At 39.5% G+C, this 26,856-nt stretch overlaps 1 protein-coding gene across 1 annotated transcript in view; it reads right to left on the reverse strand.

The window, feature by feature from the left end:
- AK5 (adenylate kinase 5) overlaps nucleotides 1-26,856 on the reverse strand; it is a 75,153-nt gene that overhangs the window by 16,831 nt on the left and 31,466 nt on the right. Inside the window, exons 6-9 of the mRNA XM_018083767.3 lie at nucleotides 23,387-23,477; nucleotides 17,397-17,473; nucleotides 6,114-6,156; nucleotides 5,294-5,338 (exon numbers count right to left, since the gene is read on the reverse strand). Coding sequence (XP_017939256.1) covers nucleotides 5,294-5,338; nucleotides 6,114-6,156; nucleotides 17,397-17,473; nucleotides 23,387-23,477 — 256 coding nt within the window. The remainder of the gene's footprint in view (nucleotides 1-5,293; nucleotides 5,339-6,113; nucleotides 6,157-17,396; nucleotides 17,474-23,386; nucleotides 23,478-26,856) is intronic.

Raw genomic sequence — 26,856 nt, forward strand, 5'->3', positions numbered from 1 at the left:
GCATTCAATTTAAGAAATAATTGCTCCGAGCACGTGATTTTCAGAGAAGTTACAGCACTGTAGCTAAGATTAAAAATGGGGTCATGAGAGTAGCAACAAAGGAAGGGGCTTGTCTGCTGTGATCTGCAGTCTTTTACTTCAGCTTCACAAAGACAATTATCAGCCCGTGGTGTGAGAATCACACCTGTACTACAATTTTTTGCTAGAACTATCTTTGTCACAGGCTCATCTTTTCTTGCCGACGTGGGCTGAATTCTGTGCTTCTGTTGCTTTAATATGAAGAACGTTGTTGTTTTGTAAAAGCACCGGTTGAAAGAAAAAAGAGGAAAAAATAGGAGTGGCTACAAAGAAACAGATGTGGAGAAATTACAGGCAAATTAACTGTAATGAGTCCATTAAGTATCTGAGTGGCAATTACTTGTATTTCTGGTCTGTTTTGGTTTTTTAGATCAGTAAGTTTGTGCGTGAATGTGCTTGTTTACACATTCTGTCTCCTGGCATTGAATATGCTAGCAGTGCAGTGATTTAATCCTATTGATTTGGTCTGTACATACAGTATTAAAAAAAACCACCAGCTAGAAAGATTATTTTATTCTGTTTCTTATATAACTGTTTCCCTCCTGATGTAGAGCCCAACCAGAAATGTCGCAGTTTCTCTTCGTATACTAAATAAACTAGATGTCTGTTTAGAAATAACAATACAAGGAAAATTTTTTGTTGTTCAGCAGGTAAACATTCAAAAAGTTGATGTGTTTCTAATACCCTTGTCTGTTAGTGTTTTAAAAGAGAACACTGTCAGAATGGCACAATACATATACATACACCATGTGTGCACCCCAAACAATAATTAAAATTGACCGTGTTTATTTTTCTAGGAGAGTTCCAACAAGGCAGAAATTAAAATGCTGAGCTCTTTAAAGAGAAAAAGACATAATTAAGTATGTTATGTGCTGAAAATGGTAATTTTTATAGCCACTGCTAATAATTTAGATTCATTTGACGAGTAACAAAGCATTCTACTGCTTAACAATTGTACGTGACCATTTTACCAAGTCTTCTGCTTTCTTATCAATGAATGAGGCTGCAGTTCTTGCTTGGCCTGATCTGAGGAGAGGCTGAATTCCCCAGGAAATTCAGCATTGAGGGCTGAGCACACACTTGGCCTTTACAACAGTATTAACTTACATGTCTGAAATTAAAGTATTATTTAATGTCCTGTCGCCCTCTGAAGTATCTCATGTGACTGAAGTAAAGCTATTCTGGTGGGAAAGAATGTGAAAGTGCATTTTCTTACTAATCAGATGCTTCCTTCTTGCTCAGGGTATATCCTTACCTGACTGCTACATAAGCAGCTTTAACAGCAAATTAACCCTGTGGTCATTGAAGCTCACTATCAATTTGCAGTGTTGCAAAAACTGTATCTGTTCTTTTAGAGGATGTTTTTATTAAATCTATACATTTTTCTACAGAAAGAGATTAATAATTTACTTGAAGAAAGTTTATTTGGAACAAAGTTTATGTGTTTATGCCTGTGAAGCATAAACAAAAGCTAGCAAAATTATTTTTTCGGTTAAGAAGGCTCCACTGCAACTTGTTATGCTGTTTTTCAAATGGAAAATACTTGAGGCACTGAAGAAGGTAGTCAAGTTTTCCCAGTGGCTCAACTGTCAGGAGGAAAATACGTCCCCACTTTTGTTGAGAAGGCGAAAGATTCTTTGTGAACGCTGTCATTTTTTCTGTGTGCTGTCATCCTCTACTCTGCCTACGTACAGTTTGGAAAAAATATGTCTTGGTTCTTGGGAACTTGCTATTCAGACTAATCATGTTGTCTTCTGATTTCTATATATGACATGAAGGTAAAGGGCTAAAGCCTGGAAAACAGCCAGAGGAATGAGGAGTGTGCTGTGACCCGCAGGACGATCTAGAACTACCAGCAGTGCTTCAATGTTAGCAGGCTTTTGTGTTGTGCTAGCATTGCTCAGTGCAGTACATCTTGCTTTAAAGCTCATTTGTTAACTCAACAAAAAACAAAAACTGCAGATTAAGAAATTAGAAACATCGTATCAGTCGGTGAGATCGTTTTTGGAAACTGGATCCTTTGTGTCTCCCCCTGTGCTTTTTGATACAAATAGGAAGCAAGAACGTGGAACCAGGGTACTGGCACAGAAATTAAATGCAGTTCTGTATATTGCTTTTCTGTAGACAAGGCTGGATTAAAAGGTCTGTACAATCCCTCAGAGCAGCATTCCCTTCCATTCTGTTGATTCATCTGCCTGTGTGAGGGGATCTCCTGGTAAATAACTTTCTGGCAGCACTGCTGACTTAGGTGGTTACCCTTCCCTGTTTAATTATGGACTGCAAAAAGGCTTCCCAGGGAGCACTTCAAGGGGAGAAAAGGAGTGGTCTCAGTGGGTTGGGGTCATGACAGTTGTCCAAGCAGCACTTCTGAATATTTAACTGCAGCCAGCCTGAGATCAGCAAAGGATCTCAGTTCTCCCTCCTGCCCCAGGCTCCCCCAGACTAAGAAGGACCAGAAGCCTGGGCATGTCACTCAAATGTACCGCTCTGACCTACAACACAACACCACAGCCCGAGGAATTAGTGATGACAGAGGGAGCTGGGACTGCTGCTGGGAGTGAGCAGGGACAGGAACAACCAATATGAGCAGTTCAAGAACCAGCTTTGCTGTCAGAAATGTTAATAAGGCAAAAGTGTCATGCTGTCAGACTGAGATGTCTCTATTTTAAATCTTACAAGTTTATCATATACCAAAATATCCCGAACATTTACATAAGGTGCCAGCAGTAAGATTTACAAGAGAGTCCCACCATTCATTTAAAAATATTTCAATTTCTAGACCTTGTTATCACAATGAGTATCATCCCTGTATCATGGAAAAGTGCTTGCAGGGGAAACCTGCAACAATGGAGCCTCAGAAGTCAGAACTGGAACCAAAATAACCCCAGTCAATCTGTCCTTATATTCAAACTATGATTTTGGAGGACTTGTTCAGTTTGGCAATTTTACCTTCAATGCTACTTGTATTATTTATACAAGTAAAAATAAGCCTTAATTTCAGAATATGGCATTTGAAGGCTTCTCAACAGCTCCTCAACAACAAAAAAACCTCAACTGTTTTTTGTTTTTGTTTTTGTTTTTTTTTTTTCTGAAAGATAATTTTAATCAGAAAACAACCTGGAGCACATGTTGTCAGAATGATGTGAGGTCTTGGGACATCACTGAGTTCTCATCCTTCTTAAAGAAAACGTGAAGTTCATGTCATGGGAAGGCAGGGAAATCAGCCCTCCTCAGTTTCTACAGTTAGTGCTTGGGCTGATGGGGGGTTTAATTATCAGTATTGCTCATCCTATGCCTTTCTGAAATACAGTGACTGTGGCACAGTTTAGGTTGCCAGGGACCTTATCTGGTTAAACGTTCTACTCAAGCAGGGGCTAAATTAATGATAAATTGAATTAGATTAGGTCATTCAAGGTCTGATAGACATTGGACAAATAAAGAGTTTGGGTTTCATGATTTATTTATTTCTGGTGTGTGCAAAAGAAGCTACTGTCTGCAGCTGATAATGTCTTATTTCTAAGTGTCAATGGTGAGAATATCCTCAGTGTCAGCTAAAAAGCTGGTCTTCCTTACACTGAGCTTAAGCAATTACCAGCTTTAGTACATCAGCAAGAACATAACAAAGATTCTGCAGAGGAAGTTGGTTACACTGACTGAGCTTTAACCACCTCATTTACGAGTCAGTGGGGAGTTTGTTTCTGATCCAAAGGGCAGAAAGATTCCCGAGACCTCCCGTTCCACTTCCAGCCTCAACCAAAGCCCAACGGGGCTCTGTTTTATGAACCTCCTGGAGAGGACAGGGAAGGGTAATGACCCCAGCAACTGTTCTGTGTGACAGTTTTGTGGATGCAGCACGGAGTACTGCAGCAGTTAGGGCTGATCATAACGTCATTCACTGCAGTTCAAACTGATGAAAAGAAATTTTTTTGTCGTTTTTTTATGTTGTGGGGTTTTGTTTTTTTAATGGCTGGCAATAAATACATAAGTTTTGAGTATTATAGCATCACCCAAATTTATTTTTACACCTCTGTGGTTTTTATTTTTGTTCTCTGGAATTTTACTTTACAGGCCAAATTTACCTTGGTTTTGCCTCTTTTATTATCCTGCTCTTATCTCCTATATTTTTTACTTGCTGGTTCTATGTCTCTGCTTTACTTTCTGGGTAAAACATTGACATTGTTGCTTAATTAATCCAACTTGACTGTTATTCCAATTAATTCCTACATTAGCCCTAATGTAAATCTTTGCTAATTAGATTATTTCTTTTTCTTTCCCTTTTGGACAATTTTCAAGGGTAATTAGTGGGGGAGGAAACTGCCTGTTTTTTATCTTTTGTCTTATAAACAGTATCTGTCAGCCACGGCAGATGGTGCATTTATTTTGATTAGTCTGTAAATTACCTCAAATGTACATCTTTAAATCTCACACTTTAAAACATCTTTTTAAGCATCTTATTATTTCCTCATGAATACATCTAATGGCACCTGAGACCAAGGCAGTTTTTCCCATTCAAGTATCCATGGAAGCCTGTTCCAACCCATCTTCTTTCTCTCTTTCCAGTCAAGGTATCATGGGCTGAACATCCCCAACGCTGCCCACTGCAAAGGACCACTGAGAATTTGGGGGGCTTGTTTTTCTCCCTCTCCCCCCACTCCCAACAGTTTTGTTCTGCTCCTGTGAGGTTTCTTCAGCGTTTTCTTTAATTCTTGTACAATTCACTGCTACCAGATTTCAGCTCCTAACCAACAGTCATTTATTATCCACTTTGGAGGTGTGGCTTTTTTTAATTAGGAAAAAGAATGCACAAATTGACTTACTTTTATGTACAATCCCTCATGTTCTGGTATCTATCCTTATAACCTTGGAAATGCTCTGCATTGTAAGGTAGTTCTGAAAACTGCTTGATACAAAAGCAATTATTCTTTCCAAGTGATTAGTACCGAGCTTTAAGATCAAACTTGTAATTCTTCTTGTTATAATTTGTTTCAAAAGAATGTTCAAAGTTTATGCTTCACACAACTGTCGTTAGTATGGTCAGACCCAAGTTAATTACATGTTATTAAATGCTAACTCCCTTCCAAAAGACTAAACCATCACTGTAGCATAAATATTCTCCACTAAACTATTCTGCTCAACTTTAAAAGAAATCATATAACCAAAGCCAAATAACATGGGGATTTTCAAATGTAGCAGTTAAATCAGGAATCCTACTTACCAACAACAAAAATTATGTTTGATTTCCTCAGATCTTCTGAAAAGTCTGAAATGAAAATAAAAATTCTTTAGTGGGCAAGACCTACTAATTTTTATGTCAGCTACTTACCACACCGAATTGGGTAACACTCATGCAAGGGGATCTGATTTTACCAGATTTACCTTCTGCTACAATGCTCTGCATTCCAAAAGGAGCTATCATCCACAAGCCTAGTAATCTCCCAGTTTCATAATTCTCATTGCAGATACGATAAAGATATTTTACCTGAAAACTAGACCTTGCACATACACATCTGTTCTTTAAAAAAAGAAAGAAAAAAGGAAAAAAAGAGAGAAGCAGACACATCTCGATGTATACCAGTACAGAAGGTGATCTTGCACCATTTGAGTTGATGAAATTTTATTATGTCTTTGACTTAAATCACTTACAAGACACATTATTATGTGGCCTTATTACAAAATATCACAAGGCATGAAAAGTTTTGATTAATCCTTTCATTCCTCTTGGACTCTTAGCACCTCACACTTCCCAAGGAGGTTTTCATAACTGCCAGTTTCTGAAAACACCTCTGAGACTTGATGCTGATTAACAGTAGCATCATCTAATATTTTTGGACCCACTAGCCTAAAGAGCATAGAAATGTCTTCTACAAACCTTAATTTGCATTCAAAGAGGATTCACATGATAAAATAATTTGAGAAATAAATTTCACGATATAAATAACCTGACTTTACTTTGCCTTCTATGTAACTATTTAAATACCAGGGGAAATGAAAGGTTTCAAAATGAAATGGCAATTAACACTGAAAAAGGAACTCACCTCCTGTGCTCTCATAACCAGAAAAACTTGACTGATCCTCCTCCTGTTAATTAAGCAATTGATAAGTTGAAATGGATATTCTGCACAGTTAGCATTTCTTCTTCTATCTGCCTGTCTGCATATCTTAACAGCTCTCTCCAACCTCTCAGTTTTAATCTATGTTGAGACACAATTTACAATGTCACAGAAGTGCTCTTGGTGCTGTTTCAGTTGCTAGAACACGATCATGGAGAACCCAGGATATCCTGAGATGATGAACTGCCCCATATGATGAGTGGAGTTCCTCAGGGTTCGGTGACAGTGGGATCCAGGGCACCCTCAGCAAGTTTGCCAATGACCCCAGGCTGTGTGGTGCTGTTGGAAGGGATGCCATCCAGAGGGACCTGGACAGCCTTGAGTGGTGGGACCATGTGAACATCACAAAGTTCAGGGCCAAGGTGCTGCTCCTGTGTCAGGGCAGTCCCTGCACAAATGCAGGCTGGATGGAGAAAGGATCGAGTGCAGCCCTGGGGAGAAGGACTTGGGATTCTTGGTGGATGAGAAGCTCAACATGACCCAGCACTGTGCTCTTGCAGCCCAGAAAGCCAATTGTCTCCTGGATTGCACCAAAAGCATGTGACCAGCAGGTCAGGGAAGGTTCTGTCCCTCTACTCTGCCCTCAGGAAACCCCACCTGGAGCGTTGCATCCAGCTCTGGGGCTCCCAGCACAAGGGCAACACGGACCTGCTGGAGAGTCCTGAGGAGGCCACCAAGATGCTCAGAGGGCTGGAGCTCCTCTCCCAGGAGGACAGGCTGAGAGAGCTGGGATCGTTCAGCCTGGAGAAGGCTCTGGGGAGACCTTAGAGCAGCCTTCCAGTACCTGAGAGGGGCTTGCAAGAGAGCTGGAGAGGGACTTTTTCCAAGGGCATGGAGTGACAGGACAAGGGGGAATGGCTTTAAACTGAAAGAGAGCAGGTTTAGATTAGATCTTAGGAAGAAATTCTTCACAGTGAGAGTGGAGAGGCACTGGAACATGTTGCCCAAGAAGCTGTGGATGCCCCGTCCCTCAAAGTGTTCAAGGCCAGGTTGGATGAGGCTTTGAGCAACCTGGTCTAGTAGCAGGTGTCCCTGCCCAAAGCAGGAGGGTTGGAACAAAAAGATCTCTAAGATCTCTTCCAACCCAGGCCATTCTATGAGTCTGTAATATTGGTTTTGTGAGGAACAGCTTTTCAGTGTCCAAAGGAATGGTTCCTGCAGGATACACAAGCACCCAGGGTGCAGGATGAATTGCTTCCAAAGTAAGTGTGGTACGATAAGCTGTTAATAGTGAGAAAGCAATACTGGAGAAAGCTCTAGAACTGAACTACAATGTAAAGATGAAATTAGTCTTTGAAAGTTGTTATAAAGGCTGCAGAACTACAGAAGGATTACACCATGGAAATGGGGAACTTGGCAAGGTTTTTTTCCTGAGACTTCCATGCCCCTTAGCGTGATTTTGCCACATCCTGTACAGTACAATCAATGAGAAATTACAAAGGCTGGCCAGCAAGAGTGTTAGAGTGGGAATTCTTTGTTGTTCTCATAAATGAGAATTACATATATTCTGGACACGGTCTGGGTTATGTGGTGTCAATATACTCATACCATCAAGGCTTTATCATAGTCTATAAATATCAATAATAGCACTGACAGGAGCGCTCTCACACTACTTAATCCATGCATGTTATCAGCACACAACACATTATGCCAGTCAGCTCAAAGGAGCACATGGTCATCAAGCCATAGTTTCTCACAGCACAGCTTCAGCCCCTGAGAGAAATGTGTGTGGCTGCATGAGCAGATGAGGGGAATGAACAGCAAGGGGATCAGAATGGATAAACTGCTGGCTACTTTAATTTGCAGGGCTCATGCACCACCCTTGCAGCTTTCTCCTTGTGTTCCCATCATCACTGAAACACAAGTGCTCTTCATTAGGCTGAAGTATTATTACATTGGCTACATAGAATATTTTCTTTTTTTTTGATTTGCAGTAATTCTCAGCTCATTACACTGCAGCAGGAGAACTGCCATCTTAAAAAAAACCCACCAAAACCTGCCAACATTTTCAAATGAAAGATCAGTCTCTTTCCTACATTTCAAGTGACAGTATTAACCCTACATTGTGTTGCAATAATACAATAAAATAATTGACCCTGCAAAGGATATATTACATAAAAAAGGCCTCATTTTAGATTCAGCTTCTTATCATGCCTTTGAAGGCCTATGGATCAAAATAATTCTAGGCACAAAGTTTACACAGAAGTTTCTTTAAAAATCAAGATCACAATCACAAGTTTACAATCAAATTAAAGAAATGAAAGTGGCATTATTCTTTCTTGTGCTGATCTGAGTGAGGAACTTTGCTGTTTGGTTTGAGGTCCCTTGCAAAGACCTTGGCAGAGTCTGGCACCCTGTTTTATGCAGTCTTTTCATGTTTACAGATGACAGTATCTAGATCTGATTGTGTCTTTCTGAACTGTGAAGGGTTTATCCTTTATCTGCCTGAAAGCACTGATCTGCCTCGTCACCAAAATGCTTTGGAAGAGAACTGTTGGATTTAGCAAGTGATCACATCAGGGAAAGTCTCTCCAGTTAGGAGCTGGCTAATGGTAATTACACCACATTGCCATCAGCAACACAGTGCTTTAGAGCTGTTTCCATGTACTTGAAAGCAAGGAGAGGAAGTTCATCATCTTATGATGATGTAGCAGTGAATTGTACAAGAATAACTGCTGGAGAAAGATGGATAGTCTGTAATTTCAGATGCCTTTACAGCCAAGTTATCTCTACAAATATTATCTGGAAACACATCAATTAGAGGAGCCCAGCTGACTGTGTAACTGCTTAAACAATATCAACAGTACATCAAAATCACTGCGAAATAGAGAAGTTTGCTACCTGTAAAGAATCTCTTAGCAGACATTCATCTTTAGAGTTGGAAAATGCAGTCAGACTGTGTTCTGCCTTCCTGTCATCTAGGTTGTTACTGGCAAATATCTGACTGGTAGTAGATAACAGGTTAATGAGTTTAAGTTACTGCCTGTCATTGCCAGGTTGTGAAATAATCCCACAGAACCATAGGATGGTCTGGGTTGGAAGATCATCTAGTTCCCACCCAGCTAATTTCCATAATAAAAAACTGACACTAAGTCACAGCAAATAATAAGAAAATGATACAGAATTCTTCAGATCTTTGAGTTTTGCTACTAATGAATTAGGACTCTTCAGACATATCACTTTAAAGAAATCAATAAAATAGATTTAACTTTTTATCTGATGCAGGGACGTTTTCTTCATTAGGACTTAATGGCAGCTGCTGTGAATGTTTGTTACCTGATGAAATGAGAAAGCTTTTCTGTTACCCATTAATAGCCTCTGCTCCAGGCCTTGGGGGGTTTTATTTGGGTTCTTTTTGTAACATGGAAAAGAAAAAAGTTCTCCCTTATCACATCATTATTTCTTGAATGCTACTGGAAAATAGTGGTGAAAAGTGCCTCATTCACTTTATTCAGATTTTTCACAGATATAACAGGAATTCCTCCTAGAAATTTGCTGAAAAGGATAAATAATCATGGATAAAGGAGAAGAGAGTGAGACTGACTTTAAATTACAGCATGATTGTTGCCTAAAAGTATTCTCGATTTTCAAGTTTGAATTTGAGAATGTAAATATTCAAAGGAACGTGTCAGGCACAAATTATTTAAACAAATAAAAATTACATGTTTCTCTGCAGGTTTTATGTAAGGGCAGTGGACCCAGGAACGGGTTTTATAAGCCATACAGTTGCTTACCATTAAATTTGATTTATGCTTCAAATCACTTTTTAAGGCTGGTTGGTTTGGTTTTGATTTGGGGTTTTTGTGTGTGCATTTTGGTGGTTTCTGTTTTGTTTGGTTTTGTTTTTTTTAACTTTAGAGAAGAAAGGCTTTTTATCAGGTCTGTCTCAATTCAATTTTCCAAAAGAAAAAGATTTTGGCACAAAGAAGGGCAAGAATAGGGTGTTGTACAAATAAGAGCAGCTTGTGGCCCTCAGATCCTGTGAGCTGCTGCTGTTCAGATAAAAACTGACCATCGTACTCCAATTTTGCTACTCAAAGATCTCCTCTGCTAACATTTGACAGTGGATATTCAAGGTTTACTAGAACACCTATTTGTTATTAGGTAGTTTTATAACTTTCAGTAAGAAACTTCTACAGTATTTATAAAGAACTTCTCTATTAAGAAGGAATGTAATTATCTGAAGAAACAGTCCACTGATCTGAGATGCACTTCTGTGAAGGAGTTCTAAAACTAGGCCACTTTTCACTCTTTATGACTGGTATTTAAGCCTAAAATGACTAACACTGACTGCACAATCACGGGATACATAAGAGGTAAAAAAAAAACACCACATAGGAAACATATGGCTTTCTGAAAATACATTGGAATTTTTTTTTAACTTCCAATGCACCCAGAGAAGCCACTTTTCTGCTTCAATACAACACAAATAAGTGATTTTAAGAGCAGTTTTGTATCCCACATAGTAAAACAGCATCCTTGCAATCACTGCAGTTTTATGGGTGAATGTAAAAATATATAGCATGTACTTTAACAGTGATTAAGAAGTATAAAAGAAAAAAGTGGTTTCTTCTGCAGTGCTTTAAAATATAGGAATTATTACTGCAGATGTTCCTAAGGAAGGGTTTTGGTAGCTGTTTTTAGGAATGCTGGGCTAACGTGAACAGAACCAGTCCACAGCCCTGAGTGAGGTGTGTAAATCTCTGTGGCAGAGAGGGCAGGATTTAAAACACACCTTTACATTTCTTCAACAACTTTTGGTGCAATATGAAAAGTTCTGCTTTGGATCCTATTTGCATCAACTGTGTGGGATGCCTGATATTCCCCAAGAATTATGCAAGTTCTCTGGGTTGTAAAGGTAGAACTCATAAATTGAGCTGTAAACTTATATTTTGTGTCAGTGGAGGGGCAAGCAGGTGTAAGGAACAAAGGCACACTATTCTACTGCTACTGCCTTGAAAAATGATGGTGAGACACTGTAAATTGTAATGCTTTTACTACAGACACCTTCCACAAGCCACAGAGAAGGGCTTCCTGAGGTACTGCAGAAGGATGCAGTGAAGCATAAAAGCAGCACATGGTGAAGAATAATTCTGTCACTGTGGTTTCCATCCCCAGTAACTCACCTGAGCTCACCAGCCCTGGAACTGCATCCTCACGCCCTGTCCTGCCCACCAGAGCTGCAGGCAGCCACTTTTGCTTCAAAATCAGGAAAGAATTAGGGATGCAAAGACTTCAACTAACCCTGGCAGTTGAGTCTGCCCTAATATATGTATATATCAGCGGAAAGTGAGCTCAAAGAACATCTGTCAAAGAAGGAGCAAACAACTATTTCTGGAATTTCACAGTAAAAATGCAGATTGAGTCAAGGGGCAATTTTTCTTGCATGTGGAAAATAGAGCAGTAGGCTTTCTTCCACGTGCCTTTATCACAGGGTACAATGGTGATTCTGAACGAGACAAATAATGCCAGCTTACAAAATGATACAGAAGCTTTGAGCTTATCCAGGAAGCATTTTGTAACAGGCAAACCGTAGTACTTTGTTTCTAGAACTGATTTTTTTTTTTAAAGCATTTAATAGGATAGTTTCCATGGCAACTTGAACTGAACAGATTGTTCACTGACTTCAGTACATTTCTATTAAACATCTTTTCTCTGTAGTCAGGCCTGCCTCTCCAGCTCTTTCATGTCTTCAGATGCTTATTCATTATCCCTTTTTTGCAGATATCCTTAAACTAGATTGAACTCCACCTTTCAGTGGGCTTTAATAAAAACAAATGTTGAAGGAACAGAGTTTCACAACCATTTTCTGAGTGTCCTCTCATTTTCTTTTCCATCCCATACTCCTCTTTTAATCAGTTTCTCAGTATAACCAGAATCTGTAATTCAAATTGATACCACTGTCTATCAACAAAAGAGAAATGGACACTGCAGAAATGTTCAGCACTAAAAACCTAAATGGCTTCTGGATACTCTTGGTCATTTCACCAAAACCTGTAATGATTAATGCTGCACAGCAGATGTGAATAAAACTGCTGTTCCACCACAGGCTCCTTATGTTCTCAAGTAAAGAGAAAGTGCATGATTAATCCATGACATTCCAGATCTGACTCCTCGAATAACTGAATTAATGTTTATCTAATTCTGAAAGGCATCTTTAGAAGCCCCAGCAGTGGAGTCCCTGCTAATGGAGGTGTGCACTTTGCTCCTTGTTGTATTGTAATACCAACCCCAGAGCACTGGGTCTGAAGGGTTAAATAAATTACTTGGATTGAACCTTCCAAGTAGAGAAAACACAATCAAAACAAAGTGCCAACTGATAGGAAACACAGTAAACGTGTTTTAGTCCACAGAGCTTTAGTTAAATGAGGCTTACAATGTGCTGTTGCCCATCAGTTTTATGAATATTTATGTTCTGCTTCTGCATTGAAAAGGCTCTCAGGACCTTTTTTGTTACATCTCTTGAATATTTAAGTTTCAAGCTATGCTGATTAGTCAGGCCAGAAATATTGTTGGAGTCTTGGTAGCGATGGAGTTCCTCCTGCTCCCCTAAAGCCTGGATTCCCATGTGCTTTGGATGGGAAACCACAGCAAGCTGGAAAAGGGATTGTCACTACATGGCAAAAACTTTTCATCAAGAGCTTGTTTCGTCTTGTTACAATGGGAGTAAGTCTCTTTCAGGGCTTTTTTCCTTCGCTTGATTTTGGTTCTGCTTGTGAGTTTTTCAAGTGAGCTGTCGCGTTTTCTAATTATAAAACATTCTGCACTAGCAGAAAAGATTGGGCTATGCACTTCTAAATTCAATAGATTGCTTGTCACTGCTGAACAGAAAACCTTTTATTAGCTTTCAGTCTTTTTTACATCTACTTTTCCTAGATCTTTGACACCTTTGGGAGGGCAAAAAAAAAGACAATCTCTTCTTTGCACGTGCTATTGCATTTCCCTGATTTCATCAGTAAATGCACTCTGACACTGCAAGCACATGGAAATGCCTCAATTATGAACTGGTAACTTCCTTGAAGACACAGAAATGCGTTTCCATGTTTTGCAGATGTGAGGGTGGTGAGGCCCTGGCACAGGTTGCCCAGAGAAGCTGTGGCTGCCCCATCTCTGGAAGTGTTCAAGGTCAGGTTGGATCTGGGTCTGAGCAACCCGATGTAGTGAAAGGTGTCCCTGCTCGTGGCAAGGGCGTTGGAACAAAATGATCTTTAGGGTCCATTCCAACCCAAACTGTCCAATAATGCTGTCCAAAATACTTAGAGGGGCTAAATATACTTCTGAGGCTTTTTTACTTGAAGTTTGCCTGACATGCACATTTCCCAAATTTTAGAGTTATCAATTCCGTAAACACTTGTTCAGGAGTGTATTCACTCTACAGTCACCTGACTGTGTGTTTTAACTTTTCCTCTAATTAGTCTAAATATTCCTCAGATTAGCTCAGGTTGTCTTGAAAGGCTTCTTTTCATGAGAAAATAACTGGATGCTCTTTTCTTCTGGAACTCTTTGATAGGATTCCCTGATGCCAATTTTTCAATACTCCCTTTTGGCCTGAATGCACTTGCAATAAGCCAAATGGTAGGTTTCTAATTAAAAATCCAATTGTTAAAAATAAAACTTGTCTGTTCTCTGGAAACAAGTGGCATTATATTGACAGCCTCTCTGGCAAAGTTGAGGAATTGAATGGCAAGTACAAAGGAACACAGCGAGCTGTAAAAACCTTTATCACACTTGAGAGCATTCCAGCAGCAAAGGCCAATTCTTATTAAACCAGACACCGAGCATGACAGCAAGTTCTGCAAACTGAGAACACTCTATAAAGCTGTTGCCCCCAAAAATGAGTTGCCCAAAATACGTTCCTGAAGTCTTAACGTGGGTGAAAATATCTGAAACCTATGACTTTACTTTGCTTTTCTGTTTTCCAATCGAGTACTGAGTAGTGTAATCGTTATTCCAGAAAAGGCTATGGAGATTGCTAACACATAAAACTTTGGCTGGTTCTTCCACAAGGCATTCTCAATGAGAGGTACTCTCTGCTTTATTTATTTCTATTTTGTTAGCAAAATGTATTTCTAGGTCATTTTGAAAAACTAGATTATTCCTTCTGTAATCCAGGATCTCAGAAAAAAAAACCCAGAAAAATAATTATTAATGATTTGGAGAAAAAAATGTTTTTCTTTTTTTTTCTTTTTTAAGTGGGTATTTCTCTCCTGCCTTTCAGTGTTGTAGGGACTTAGTGATTATGGGTGTTCTAGTTCTTGAAGCATTCATGCACAGCCAGTAGTAAACCAACAGCTTGCTTTTAATTCAGTTACATTAATTTAATTGAACATTCATTTATAAAATGTACAATACAAAGCTCAAGCTTTTTCTGAGCTGTTTTAAATTCCATCTCCCCTTTCAGGAAAGCCAGATCTTTGTCTACATTAGTGTTGCTTTGCAGTGTTTCAGCAACAGGTACCAAGTGTTCCTCGAAGGCCTTTGCTGTATTTTGGAGCACTCCTACGTGAGCTAATGACTGCATCCGTGGTTGGAACCACAGCACTCCTTCTCCTTGGCCCTGCCTCCAGTCAGACATTGTTCTGGAAGAAGTGGTGTGCATCTGAAGAACTCTGACACTCTGTTGGCTTAGATTACCCTGGAGATTTTCCTGGCTCATTCCAGGACTGAGGAAATGCAATGGTATCCGAGTGTGTCCATTCCATCTGTGCCAAGTGACACCCCCTGCCAGCTGTGGCTCTGGCCTCAGGACACGCTGTGTAACCCCCAACTCCTCTGGTTCAGTGACTACCAAGATATTCTCCTAAAATCCAGTCATTTTTAGCAGCTCAGCTGGGTAAGGTTGCTTAGAAACCAGCCTTCCTATCCCCCACATTCTCATGACAGATCTCCTATGCAATAACATCCCTGCATGACACATTTGTATCCAGACATGCATTCTTTTTCCACTTGAGATTCTCTGAGTAAAGGTTGTTGATGCCTCACACAATTCGTAAACAGCATGTGGTAAATCACTGGAGTATTAAATCACTGCCACAGTCAAAATGAGCTCAAGTTTGCAATGTGAGCAGTTCCTCACTCCTCAATTTAGTTATTGATCTTCCCTTCCAGAGAGTAATTTCTCATTTTGTTTTTCAGACAGGGCAGATAGATGGAATTATGACTTTATGGTAATCTCCACGCTCTTCTTTGCTTCTGTATACAACACTTGCTTGCATAATTTCAAAATTTAGATGGCAAGGGCTTTTGGTTGCAATCGCTTTCTCCTGCATATATTTTCTTTATATTTGTACAAGGCATCTCATATAAACCGGGTATAAAAATATTTCTTTAGCAATAGAAATATTTACATGTTTTAAAACGTCACTAGTAAGCATGAAAATACCAACCCTGTGGTTGAAGCGAGTCATTCTCAGCCACCTCATATTTATGTAGCTGTCCTGGACTGAAGGGATTTTAGCCCTGCTTTAGCTTCATTTCTCCTTCTCTGTTTGCTATCAGTACTGCACTCCTGCCAGAATGGCAAATTTAGCCAGATAATGAGAAAAGCTGCCTGCCACATCTGGCACAAGGGATATTTGCCATTGACAGGGACAACAAGGTCCTGTCACAGTCTCCTTGTTTAGTCTCACGTGCATTCAAAACTGCAGGCAGTGCTTTTATGGGCTGTGCAATGTATCATCAGTGAACTATATCATCTGAAGTTATGGTCTCAGTATAATTTTCATATACTTCTGTTAATTTTATTTTGTATCTATAAAACTTGGGCTTATTATGTGAACGGCATTTCAAACATTACGAATCAGGAGTATAATTTCTTTAGTGTTCATACTTTGCCAAAAGAATCTATTTTTAGCATCAACATAGCCAAACATAATTTAAACATGCATTTTGCTTTATAGGCCTAAACCCTTCAATAAAGAAGCAGTACAGTCAAGACAAAGATGATGAGAAATTTAAGAATTTCCTGGGCAGAGAAGGGTTTATGAAAGAAAGGGATTTAAAATGGGATTTGGAGGCAGAGACAAGCTGCCTCCTTGAAAAAAGCCAGACTGAAATAACTAAGCCAAAGAGAGAATAGTAAAGGGATCTATAAATTAAAAGAAACAAATAGGGCTAGAACATACAACATGTTGCAGGTGAGGATAAAGTGTCGCACCGAAGACTGTGAAAGAAAACCAAGAACAACCCCAGGATACTGAATGAAAATTCAGTTTTGTTGGCCCTGATTTTGTCACCAGCTTTAAAATACCACAAGGAAAGATATCTTCTGCAAATAATGAGGGAAGACATGAAAACATCTGCAGCTGCATTCGGTTGAACGGTAACAGCAACACAGATTAAAATTCTTTGCCAAATCTAGAGAGGTGTTTGTGAAGGAAGCACGAGCAGAGTCGCGCAGAAGTGGAAGACAGAAAGCAAAACATACAAAACCACCACCCTGAAGTATGGTGGTGTGACAGGCAGATGGCTTTAAAAATTTAAAAATACTCCCTTCTAATTCTAAGTCATTCTTTTCATGCTTCTCCACAGCAGAGTAACAAGAACAGTAACTCTGATCCTCAGTGCAGCATCCAAGCCACAGGAACCCGCCATGGTTCAGTTTGTGACCTTACCAGTGTGGAGGTGAAGGTTACAGGGGAAAGATGTACACAAACTTTTTTTCCCCTCTCCAGCCTTCTTTCTACAAGGAAAACACTCATCAAAATTTAGTTTTTAGATGTGCATTCAACGAGATCAGTAGAAAGGCTGGTTTCAACACGCTGTGAGCATTTGTTGTTTTTAATTCTGATAAATCTTTTTCCAAGGGGAGAATGTTTGATTTGGTCGTAGTTATATTTCACAATTTGTATTTTCATGCTGCTCCTTTGAAAAGTGTTTTACTTCCTCTTCTTAAATATACAGCAGACCTATAGTGCATTCTAGGAACTCCATTTGCCACATGTGCCAACATTTTAAAATGTGTGGGGGAAACTCAGCAATGCATAGTAATGGAAGTTATAGGCTCTTAATACTACAATAATATTCACTCTTTTCTCCTAACCAAAAAGCAACTTCTGTGTATTGTGAATTTACTTATGTTGCACTTAAGAAGCCCTTTGCCTTATGCATCCTTAAAGTTCCACCACCTTGTTCAGTCACATTGTATAGCACAGCACTTACATGAACTAGAAAACTGCCTAGAGAGAGGCCATATATACAGAAAATTACCTGGTCCTCAAAGTCAAATTCTGTATAAACAGGATCTCCAGACTCCATAATCAGACTGCAATCAAGTTCATTTGACCCTAAAATAGGAAAGAAAATTAAGACTTCAGAAATGGTTTGGAAATTTTCACTTTATGTGATGGAACACTGTAATATTTCCAATAATCTGTATCCGTGCAAAAACTGTGATCCAAGGGACCCTTCGGATGTGCCAGAGTGCTCTGGTAAACGGTGTTTCATTAACAAAGCCTTCAAAGCATCCAGAAAAGCTACTCCAAATCTTAATAAGGAAGGGTTATGCCGACTGGTGAATTGGTTTAGCTACACTGCATATTTATTGGGCAGGGTGTTCTGCGTGCCATGACTTGCAATTGTAAAATTGCCACACTCAGGGGAGAATATCAACCACGTTTAGGAAAGGAAATACTGACTAATTGCTGATTAGCAGGTAAGGATCCTTGAGTGATGCTGACAGGGGACCATCATGCTTCCAGCTGTCAAGTCCCCATTTCCATCCTATTCTAACCCTTTCTGAGGTGACTGTGTGGCTCTGCCCCTTCTCCTTGTCATCTCCCCGTGGCAGGACCAGCAAGAATGCATTCTCGTGCAAGTGGGATGACAAAATTCAGTTGCTGAGAAGCCTTGACCTGGCTGAGCTTTACAGTTTGGCTTCAGCTGAGCTGCTGAAGGTGCAGGACAACAGAAACTGAGCTTGATACTTCAAGAAGTCATCTAAGGGGGTACTCATTGCTAAACCAGAATGGGAGGATAAACCACCAACCATCTTTCTATATGAATACATGAAGGGTATAGCATGGACATCATATTCTGGCACTGGCACCCCATTCAGATTAGTTCAATCCTGGGCAATAAGAAAGGAATGGCCTCCTGGGTCCTCCCAAACATGCAGCCCCAAACCAAATACTGCACATGTTCAACAAACATTAAAACATCAACAGGCACACTGTAGGAGTATTTTTCACAGCGTTATTTAAATAACAAAAAAATCCTGTAAAGATACACAGAAATCTAAAAATTGTAACCAGCCAGCAGCCACAGATGAGTCCAATCACTAACCTCATGTGGTAACACCAGGGGAAATGTAAGATGTGTTTTGTTTTGTGCCCACATGTCCCCAGCCAAACAAGATCACTAATGAGGTAAAGAAAACAATTCCCTGCCTCCTGGATTCCAGGTGTCCCCACCTGGTATGATGTTCCTGCTGAGGACACACAGTGTTAAATCTATTGCTGCCCCGGTGTTTTCTCACCATTAGAACTGTTTGTGTGGGTCTCTCGCTCCAACAAGCACCATCAATAACAGATTTTGCAGTTCAGTTCGTGCCAGATACATTTATGTATTATCTGGCTTTGTTTGCTTTTAAAGTTTACACAGTAATAATCTATGTAGGTGGCAAACTAAATATCACTAAGAGAGAGAGCAGAGCAGAGGCACTGCATGTCATGATGACCAAACTGTAACTTGGTAGAGAGAATGATTCCAGGGTGTTTTAGTTTGCAATCTGTATCACAACTGCTGCCAAATTAATCTTCAATTTAACTCTTTGGACTACATAACAGACACCAGGGAAAGACCTGCATCTACCATCTGCTGCTGGGTTTGGTTTGGTTCCCTCGCCCCCACCCCCAGTGCTCATGTATACTTTATCAGATTGCTATAAAAAAAAACTACAGAAAGGAATGATACTCCTGCTACCACTCCTGCTACCTCCTGTACATATGCAGCATGTTCTCTGGCATATACAGTTTATGGTCTTTTGAAAACACCTCTCTCTAAAAGATATTTGCAACCAAATAGAGAGAATCTTAACTATTTGATTTATTTTACACAGCTGACATCTCACTCTTAACACCACGTCATTGTTGATAATATAATTTATCTAAGCCTCAGCTGTCACTGGCACTGGCCTACTCTGGCACATCAATCACTTCTAAAGGCACTTGTGTGCACTTTATTAAAGGCACTTGATTAACTGTCACTTAACTACCAAGAGCAGTCCGCATCCTTTGCTAGAAACATTAATATGAAATATGGTGCTGCAAACTTAAATACAAAGGTCAGGCTGAAAATGAGTACTCATGCATAATGTATCTTAAGTGATAAAAGCCATAATGGTTATACAATTTTAATATGGTCAAGCATCTTAAGGCCTTTTTTCTTGAACTAGGACGCTGGTGTCCTTGGGAAAACACAGCTTCTTTCTGGGGTTTATTCAAGGCAAATTGAAAAATCTGTGGTTTCTTTCTTGGTTTAATGAAAACTACCAACCCCATAACCATCCATCACTGAAAAGTGTACAGACTTCTCTACCCTTTTCAAACTGCCTAAAGACAAACCTACCAGAAATGAATTGAAGCAAATGGCTGCTCCCAGGACCAGGTAAAGGAATTAGGGGACATGTAAGAGAACTTCTGATATCCCTGGTGCAGCAGGAGGAGTTTGCTATGCTCCAGCTCAGTTTGCTGTCCCCTTCCACCAAATAATCTCAGCTCTTGGTTAACTTGGGACCTTCCTATGCTTGTATGAACCCATTGAGGTGATCTGAGTAACTTCATCAATTGCAAAAGGGGAAACTCAAGTTAAAAAAAAAAATAAGAAAATGCATAAAAGTTCTACTGCCATGGAGAAACAACTTGCAATCACCTGATCTGCAAAGGTACTCTTAGGGCTTAAAACATGCTTCCTTAATTGCATGAATAAAGTTAAGGCAAGGCAGACCTGGACATTTTCATGTGCCCTGTGTTCCCCTTAGGGAAAGAAAAGAGGATTTTATTAGGTACACTACTGCCCAATTAAAAAATAAATCACTTGCAAGTTTTTATTAAATCCCTGTTAACTGAATAATCAGCTCTCCAGGGAGGTGCAGGCTGATGAAATAAGAAAAAGCAGATCAGCTACAACGCACTCCCTTTTTTTTGCCACGTTTTGTATCTTGACACCGAAGGCATTGTTCATAAAGCTCTGTCTTGCCAGGAACCCAAGAGGATGTAACAACTGAGCCCTGAGGGCTGAGGTGAATTAAAGGTGCATGAGGATGGTCTGACAGCCAGGACAGAGACAGCCCTGCCCCAGAGGGGAGCACAGCTCTGCTCAGCCCATTCCTTCACCAGGAGGCTGCACATCACATTTTAGACTGCATTTCACATATTGCTTGTTGCTCCCGAGCTGAATTGCACAGGTTTGGTCATGGAAAGCTCAGAGAGTCTGCTTGCTACGGGCAGGGGTGTAATTCCTGCCACAGAAATCCATCCCAAAGCCCATGGGATCGTGGCCATAAATGTCTGTGGTCCTACAAAACATTCCAGGGTTCTGAGCCTGGTGCATGGCACTTTCTCTGGAAGTGTATCCATCCTTAAGTTTTCATGGATGCAAATGTCAAGTGTTGCTTTTTCACATTTCACTGAATTCATTTATACAATGCAACTAAACTGGACTGATCTGTCTAAATTTATCTGCAGTTGATTTAACTTCCCATTACACGGCATCAATGCCCCATCATGCGAGTTAATTAAGTCTATTCCTTGGAACATTTGTGTTTTGGCAAATCAGCTCCTGTATTTCCAAACCTTGCTTAAATCCCTTACTTATTTGGAATCCTGCTAGCAACTCTACTCAATATGGTTCACTGGCTCAAATATGCCCCTGCTCATATTTTAACAACTCTAGTATTTGCCCTGTTCAACACTGACTGTCAGAAGAGTAATCTAAGCCTACCCTGTGACACATGCTGCTTCTCTTAATAGCATGTTTAAGCTCAATAAAATAAAAATGTCCTTTTATGTTATGGAACATGCTCTGAAGCACCGTCTAATAACTCAATTAATACATGTTGCATGTAAGCACTTGGGCAAGACAAATGTTTAGAAGATAAATTTCAAGTGGAATATTATAGAAATAATTTATTGAAGGACTGATTAGCATTAGAATGATTACATTTGAATTTTCAGTAAGACGCTTCTAATACAAATTTTATTGCAACCTTACATTGTTGAGTCTCATGACAGGTTGTTGCTCTTGGCAACAGTCTTAAGATGCTGTAGAAGGCAACAATGAGAAAACTGTATTTTAATCTATAAAAATTTCAGTTGTTTTCTTTCAGCATATATTGTTACAAAGTCGATTATAACTGGATTTTACAGCTATAACGTGAATTAGATTGGTGTGGAGGCACAAAAATATTAGAAATACTATGTTTACAGTAGCTACCAGGAACCACAATATATTGCAATATCACTAATAAGGGTAAAAGACAAAAAGTGAGATCAAGGCAATGCTGGAATTGCAACCTCTAGAAATTAAATATCTGATCTGACAGAAATCCTACTTCAAACCTCCTGACTGTTATCAGTGCTCAGGTTAGGCACCAATTAGATGCTTGTGGCATGGCATCTGCTACAGCTCAGAGCTCTCCAATTATTTTGGTGAGGGATTTATTAAGTAGATCAGACTTTCAAGGAACTGCCTGGAACTCCTCCAGAATCACAACTGGTTTGTGCAAATTGTTTAGGTCTTGTCAAGCTGTTTGTCAGAGCCAGCACCTTTATGACACTTCTCTCCTCTTGCTATTTGGCACTGAGCTCATTTAATCAGGGAATCCACAGGCAATTACCAACATGTATGGTGGGAATGCCATTTTAGGTTTGGAATCAACCTCTTGCCTCTCTGAATGAGGCTCGGAACAAAAGAGGTAAGTGTGCCACTGAACAGAGATAGGGAGTTGTCTTTATTCTTGTGTGCATCTTAGCTCGAGGCTGACCATTAGAAACCTGTGGTTTCTCAGCTGGTGCACCTTTTGTAATTCTCAATTCCCCTCCCCAAGCCCCCTTTCAATCCCTGCCCTCTCCCTGCCCTCCCCTCCCTCAATCCTTCATCTGTGTCTCATTTAGAACAGATCAAAAATACCCTTATGGGTGGCTTTTGTAGGCCAGAGAGCTTGGAACTGCCCTTCAGCTCCTCAAAACATGACCTGATCTTCCTGTCCGAGGCACTGCTCTTTGCAAATGCCTTCTAGCAGGAAAAAATAATCTCCCCTTTGTCAAAAAGAGATAACAGATGTGTTGCTACTTCCTTGTGCTTCATCAATTCCTCCTTCCTTGGCAGGGCCCAAATGATTGTTCACAGTTACAAATAAATGAGTCTATTCTGCCTGCCAATTTATGGGAGATGAGTTTTCCCTTAAACAGAGGAGAGATCAGATACATGATTTTCTCTACTATATATATATATAACATTTGTTGTAATAAAGCTAGTAAATTTTACAGGAACACATTTCCCCTAGAAATTTCTTCTTCTGTGCTGTTTCAGAAGACATTTATTGTATCATCTACCTATGTAACCCTCATGGTCTATTTAAAAAACAGCCAGGGATGTCATCTGTAAAAAGAAGTTGTGAGGTTACCAAAGAACATGTTTCTGTTCCCCTCAAGCAAAATATTTCTGACAGATGTTACATATATTCAGTGCTTTGATTTTTAGCTTCAATTCTTTTGCAGTCCTTTGCCCCTCAAAGGCTTTTTCTTTGAAGACACTGAAGCCTCAGTAAACACAAATAATAAATACACAAATAAACAAAAGCTCCAAACACCTGACTTTTATTCCCACACAGTTTCAGAATTAGTGTTATTATTAGGGAGGAAGTACAATCACTAATCTCACAGGACTGGTTTTCTGGTGAACACTGAGGTATTGCTGACAGCTGGACTTGATCCACTTATAAAGTTTTTGTTCTAATAACACAGTTTACTGGACTTGCCACAGTATTTTAAGGTTAACTTGTAGAGAAGTTTTTAGGTGGGTTGTATGAAGCTTCCAAGTGTCAAAAGACTTTTTTCCCTTGGTTGTGCAAATGTTTGAGGCCAGTCCAGACTCTGCTACAGCACATATATCCACACTTGTGGAATGTGAAAACAGCATCCCACCAAAGTCAAATGCAGTGTAACAAATGGGGCTCCTTAAATCTTACATTGACTCACCTGCTGCAGCCTCTTTGTTTGCAAATAGTTTATTGTCAACTGCTGCACTTATGTCAGAGAACACTTCCTCTTCATCTCTGTCAGCATCAAACTGAAAAACAAAACAAAAAGTTGGCAATTAGACATTTTTCACTGCTTGGCTGATCATCAATGTGTGACTTCTCAGCCCAAGCCTTCTTGATAGCAAACCTTCTACTTCTCTGTGTGCTGTCCATCACTTTAGGTGTGAATCATTTTACTTGGGGCTCAAAGCTAAATTCACTTTGTAAACCCTTTTGCCTATTTTTATGAGCTTGTCAGAAACAGAAGCTCCAGTAAAACTGACTTGTGCTCAGAGAATGAAGTTTCAAAGCAAAAGGTAAAACTAGTAATGCACATTACTCCTAAAATCATTGGATGCTTGAAAAAAATTACAGCTTAGAGACCAGAAATGGGATTACCTCAGTCATTTCTTTTTGGAGATTAGCATAATTAACTTTCTAAATTTGCAAGAAAAACTTTCAGCAATTTCTGAATTGTCTGAAACCAATTATTGTGACATTTATGTGTGTACAATTTCTTCGAGTAGTTGAGCCAAACTCTTAGGAAATTATTGAAATTCCCCTACTTATAGAAAAGAGAGCTTTCCTCACTCTCACACTGGCAGAAAGTGTAACGGCTCAGTGATAAATTAATACAATCAGAAAAGAAAAGCTCCTTTAGAAAGGCAAATAATTAATTTCTTACCATTTTAACCTTTTTTCCCTCCATTTATTCTATCTTTTGCCTGAATTCTGATACTGATTCTCCCAAGTTTTTTCTCAGTTCTGTCTGACAGGTTCTTTTTATGGCCAGGTGTGTCATGCTTGACAGTGGGTTTGTGACTTTTCCTATCATATTTATCAAGCTTCATTCATTTAGATCATCACTTTCTTTGGAAAAAAATAGACACTTCATTACTGTTGCTCTGGAATTTTTCTTATTTTTTGGATTGAGGCCAGGTACATTACTATGGAAAGAGAGAATACTGTAACCTCTGTGTAACATCCCAGATCACTCTTCTCATTATGCCTTATGGTGACACCTGTATTACCTCTATCACCTAAGCTGTTCTGCAAACGTTTAATGATGGAATTTGTTTTCTTATGGGATTTTCCATGAGCATCTCAAGGTAAACTCAGAGGCAAACATCACCCCAAGAATACTTATTTAGAGTGGCAGATGTCAGAAATAGTTCAAAAATAGGGAAATAACATTAAAGAGACCAAGTGATGATTCTGCAAAGTTTGTCTGCGTGAACAAAAGAAAGGGGAGGCAACATTGTAGGAAGTTTGCTGCCAGTGAGTTTAATTCTCAACACTTGTCCAAGTGCTCAAATCTTAACTGTAATTAATCCCAGTTTCAATCTTTACCTGCATGCTCAGCTCAGCAGTAGAGTTCATTTCTGTCACAGCTCAGCCTACTGTAATTATCAATCCATGGAGTTTTCTGACTGGCTCTGGAAAAGGAGTTTGTGGCTCTGACCCTGAGGACCACTCAGAAGTTCATCCTGCAGCACAATCACTCATCTCTCTGGGCAGGTATTTAGCTGTTCTCAAGGAATTCTTTTGCCATTTAGTGTGTGTTATAAAGCACTTTTTGTTCATTTCTAAAGCAGGAGTTTGTATTTACCTACTAGAAGGATTACATTTTAACTTGTGTCAAAACCAAAGCTCGTGGAAGAACAGGTCTTAAATAAAGCTGTGGGGCTACTCTTGGGCAATTTATTATTCATACTCAAAGAGCAGCTTTGGAATGTCCCTGTTGATCAGACAAGAGTGTTCCTAAGATATGCTAGGGAAGACATGTATTGTAAGGTGTTTGTGGGTATGTGTGAGCATAAAAACCAGCCACTTGTAATCAGGTTGTGTCTCCTCGTTCCTGTGTCACGCCACGCTTGGAGAGATGACAGGCTTGCCTTCTCATTAGCAGCATTTCTCTGAATAATCCAGTTTACCATGGAAAAAACACATGATCAATCTCAAAATGTTCCCAAGGTTCCAAGAATGTGAAACATCAACTTCCCTCTTCAAAGAACACCAGCTGTGCTTCAGCACTCTGAGAAATCTGGGCTTTGTAACCAAAGCCTATATTGTCACCCAAAGAAAGCCAATTATTTGAAGCTTCATACACAGACTCAGTTTTCCCCTCACAGAATGAGAATTTTAATACCTGAGCCACAGGAAGGCAAGGCAGCTTCCATGGAGAAATTATTTTTGAAAGAAACCAAATAACCTTGTTAGTTCTGCACCTCCTTGAATTGCTAAACATTTGCACGTGAAACCCTTTGATAATTATTGGAGGCTTGAATAAAAGGTAGAAGGTACTCAAGCAACCCTACTCACAAACAGCAGTAAAACTTGTATGTTTAGCAGAACCTGTCTAAATCAAACTTGTAAGGGACAAAGATGAAGAGCTAGTGAGACCAGTTCAGAATGGAAGCAAACAGCAAAATTTATTCTAACAACAGTGTCTTTTCTGCTTAATTAATCACAATTGGCAATGGATTCCCCAGGACTTGAAAATCTTAGATTGTTTGTAAAAAGAAAAGTATTAATATTTTCAAATTAATCAATGAGGAATTAATTCAGGGAAATTGCAGTCTAAAAATTGCTCTACATAGCCATAGCTGTCACTTCTGGCTTTGTAATCCACTAACCAGATCCATGGAAGTGAGAAACAATCGTTGCTTAGGAAGTGGACAAATTATCCACATATTATCATCACCTCCAACAGAGGAATAATGTCTTTTTAAACAAAAAAACCCCAGGGTTATTCACAAAAAAGAGAACATGGCTTCTTGTATGAAAGTTATTCTGTGCTTTTAAAAAGAGATGCCTAGTTAGAAGTCAAATTGCATCACTGTCCTTTAAGTGTTGGTATTTTCTCGTTAGAAAGTTGACAATCCTGGTAACATGAAGAGATTCAAAAGACTGAGCGAGTTATAATGATTTTCAGGTGGCAGTGGCTACAAATGCCACGAGAAGAACACACTATTATTATTCAGACTGACTTAGGCAGGGATTTGCTCCTGAAGGATTGCAAAGAAACAATAACTAGTTTTATTTTAACCTTGGTAAAGACTAAATATAGTCTAATAATACTAAATATAAATATAAATAACACTAAAAGGCGAAGTGAGAGCCACACTCGAGTTTTAGCATTTTCAGACACCCCCCCAGAAATCCCTTCATTGCTGTTGTTCCACCCCTAGTTTGCTTCTCTTCATAATTCCAAGTTAATTGACCTGTGCAGCTGCATCTAGAGAAAGTGGGAAAAGCAAAAAAAGCCACCAGCAACATGGGAAAACAGGAAAAAAATATGTGAGGAAAAGTATATAAGGTATAAGGATAACAACCATTGGGACAGGGGGCAGGAAAAATTAGTGGAAGTCTTGTCTAGGAAAACCAGTAAGAAGAGGAACTGAGAAATTCAGCTGAAATGTGCAGACT

The sequence above is a fragment of the Manacus vitellinus genome, unplaced genomic scaffold, assembly GCF_001715985.3.
Source record: "Manacus vitellinus isolate BGI_N305 unplaced genomic scaffold, ASM171598v3 scaffold_67_pilon, whole genome shotgun sequence".
NCBI lineage: Eukaryota > Metazoa > Chordata > Aves > Passeriformes > Pipridae > Manacus > Manacus vitellinus.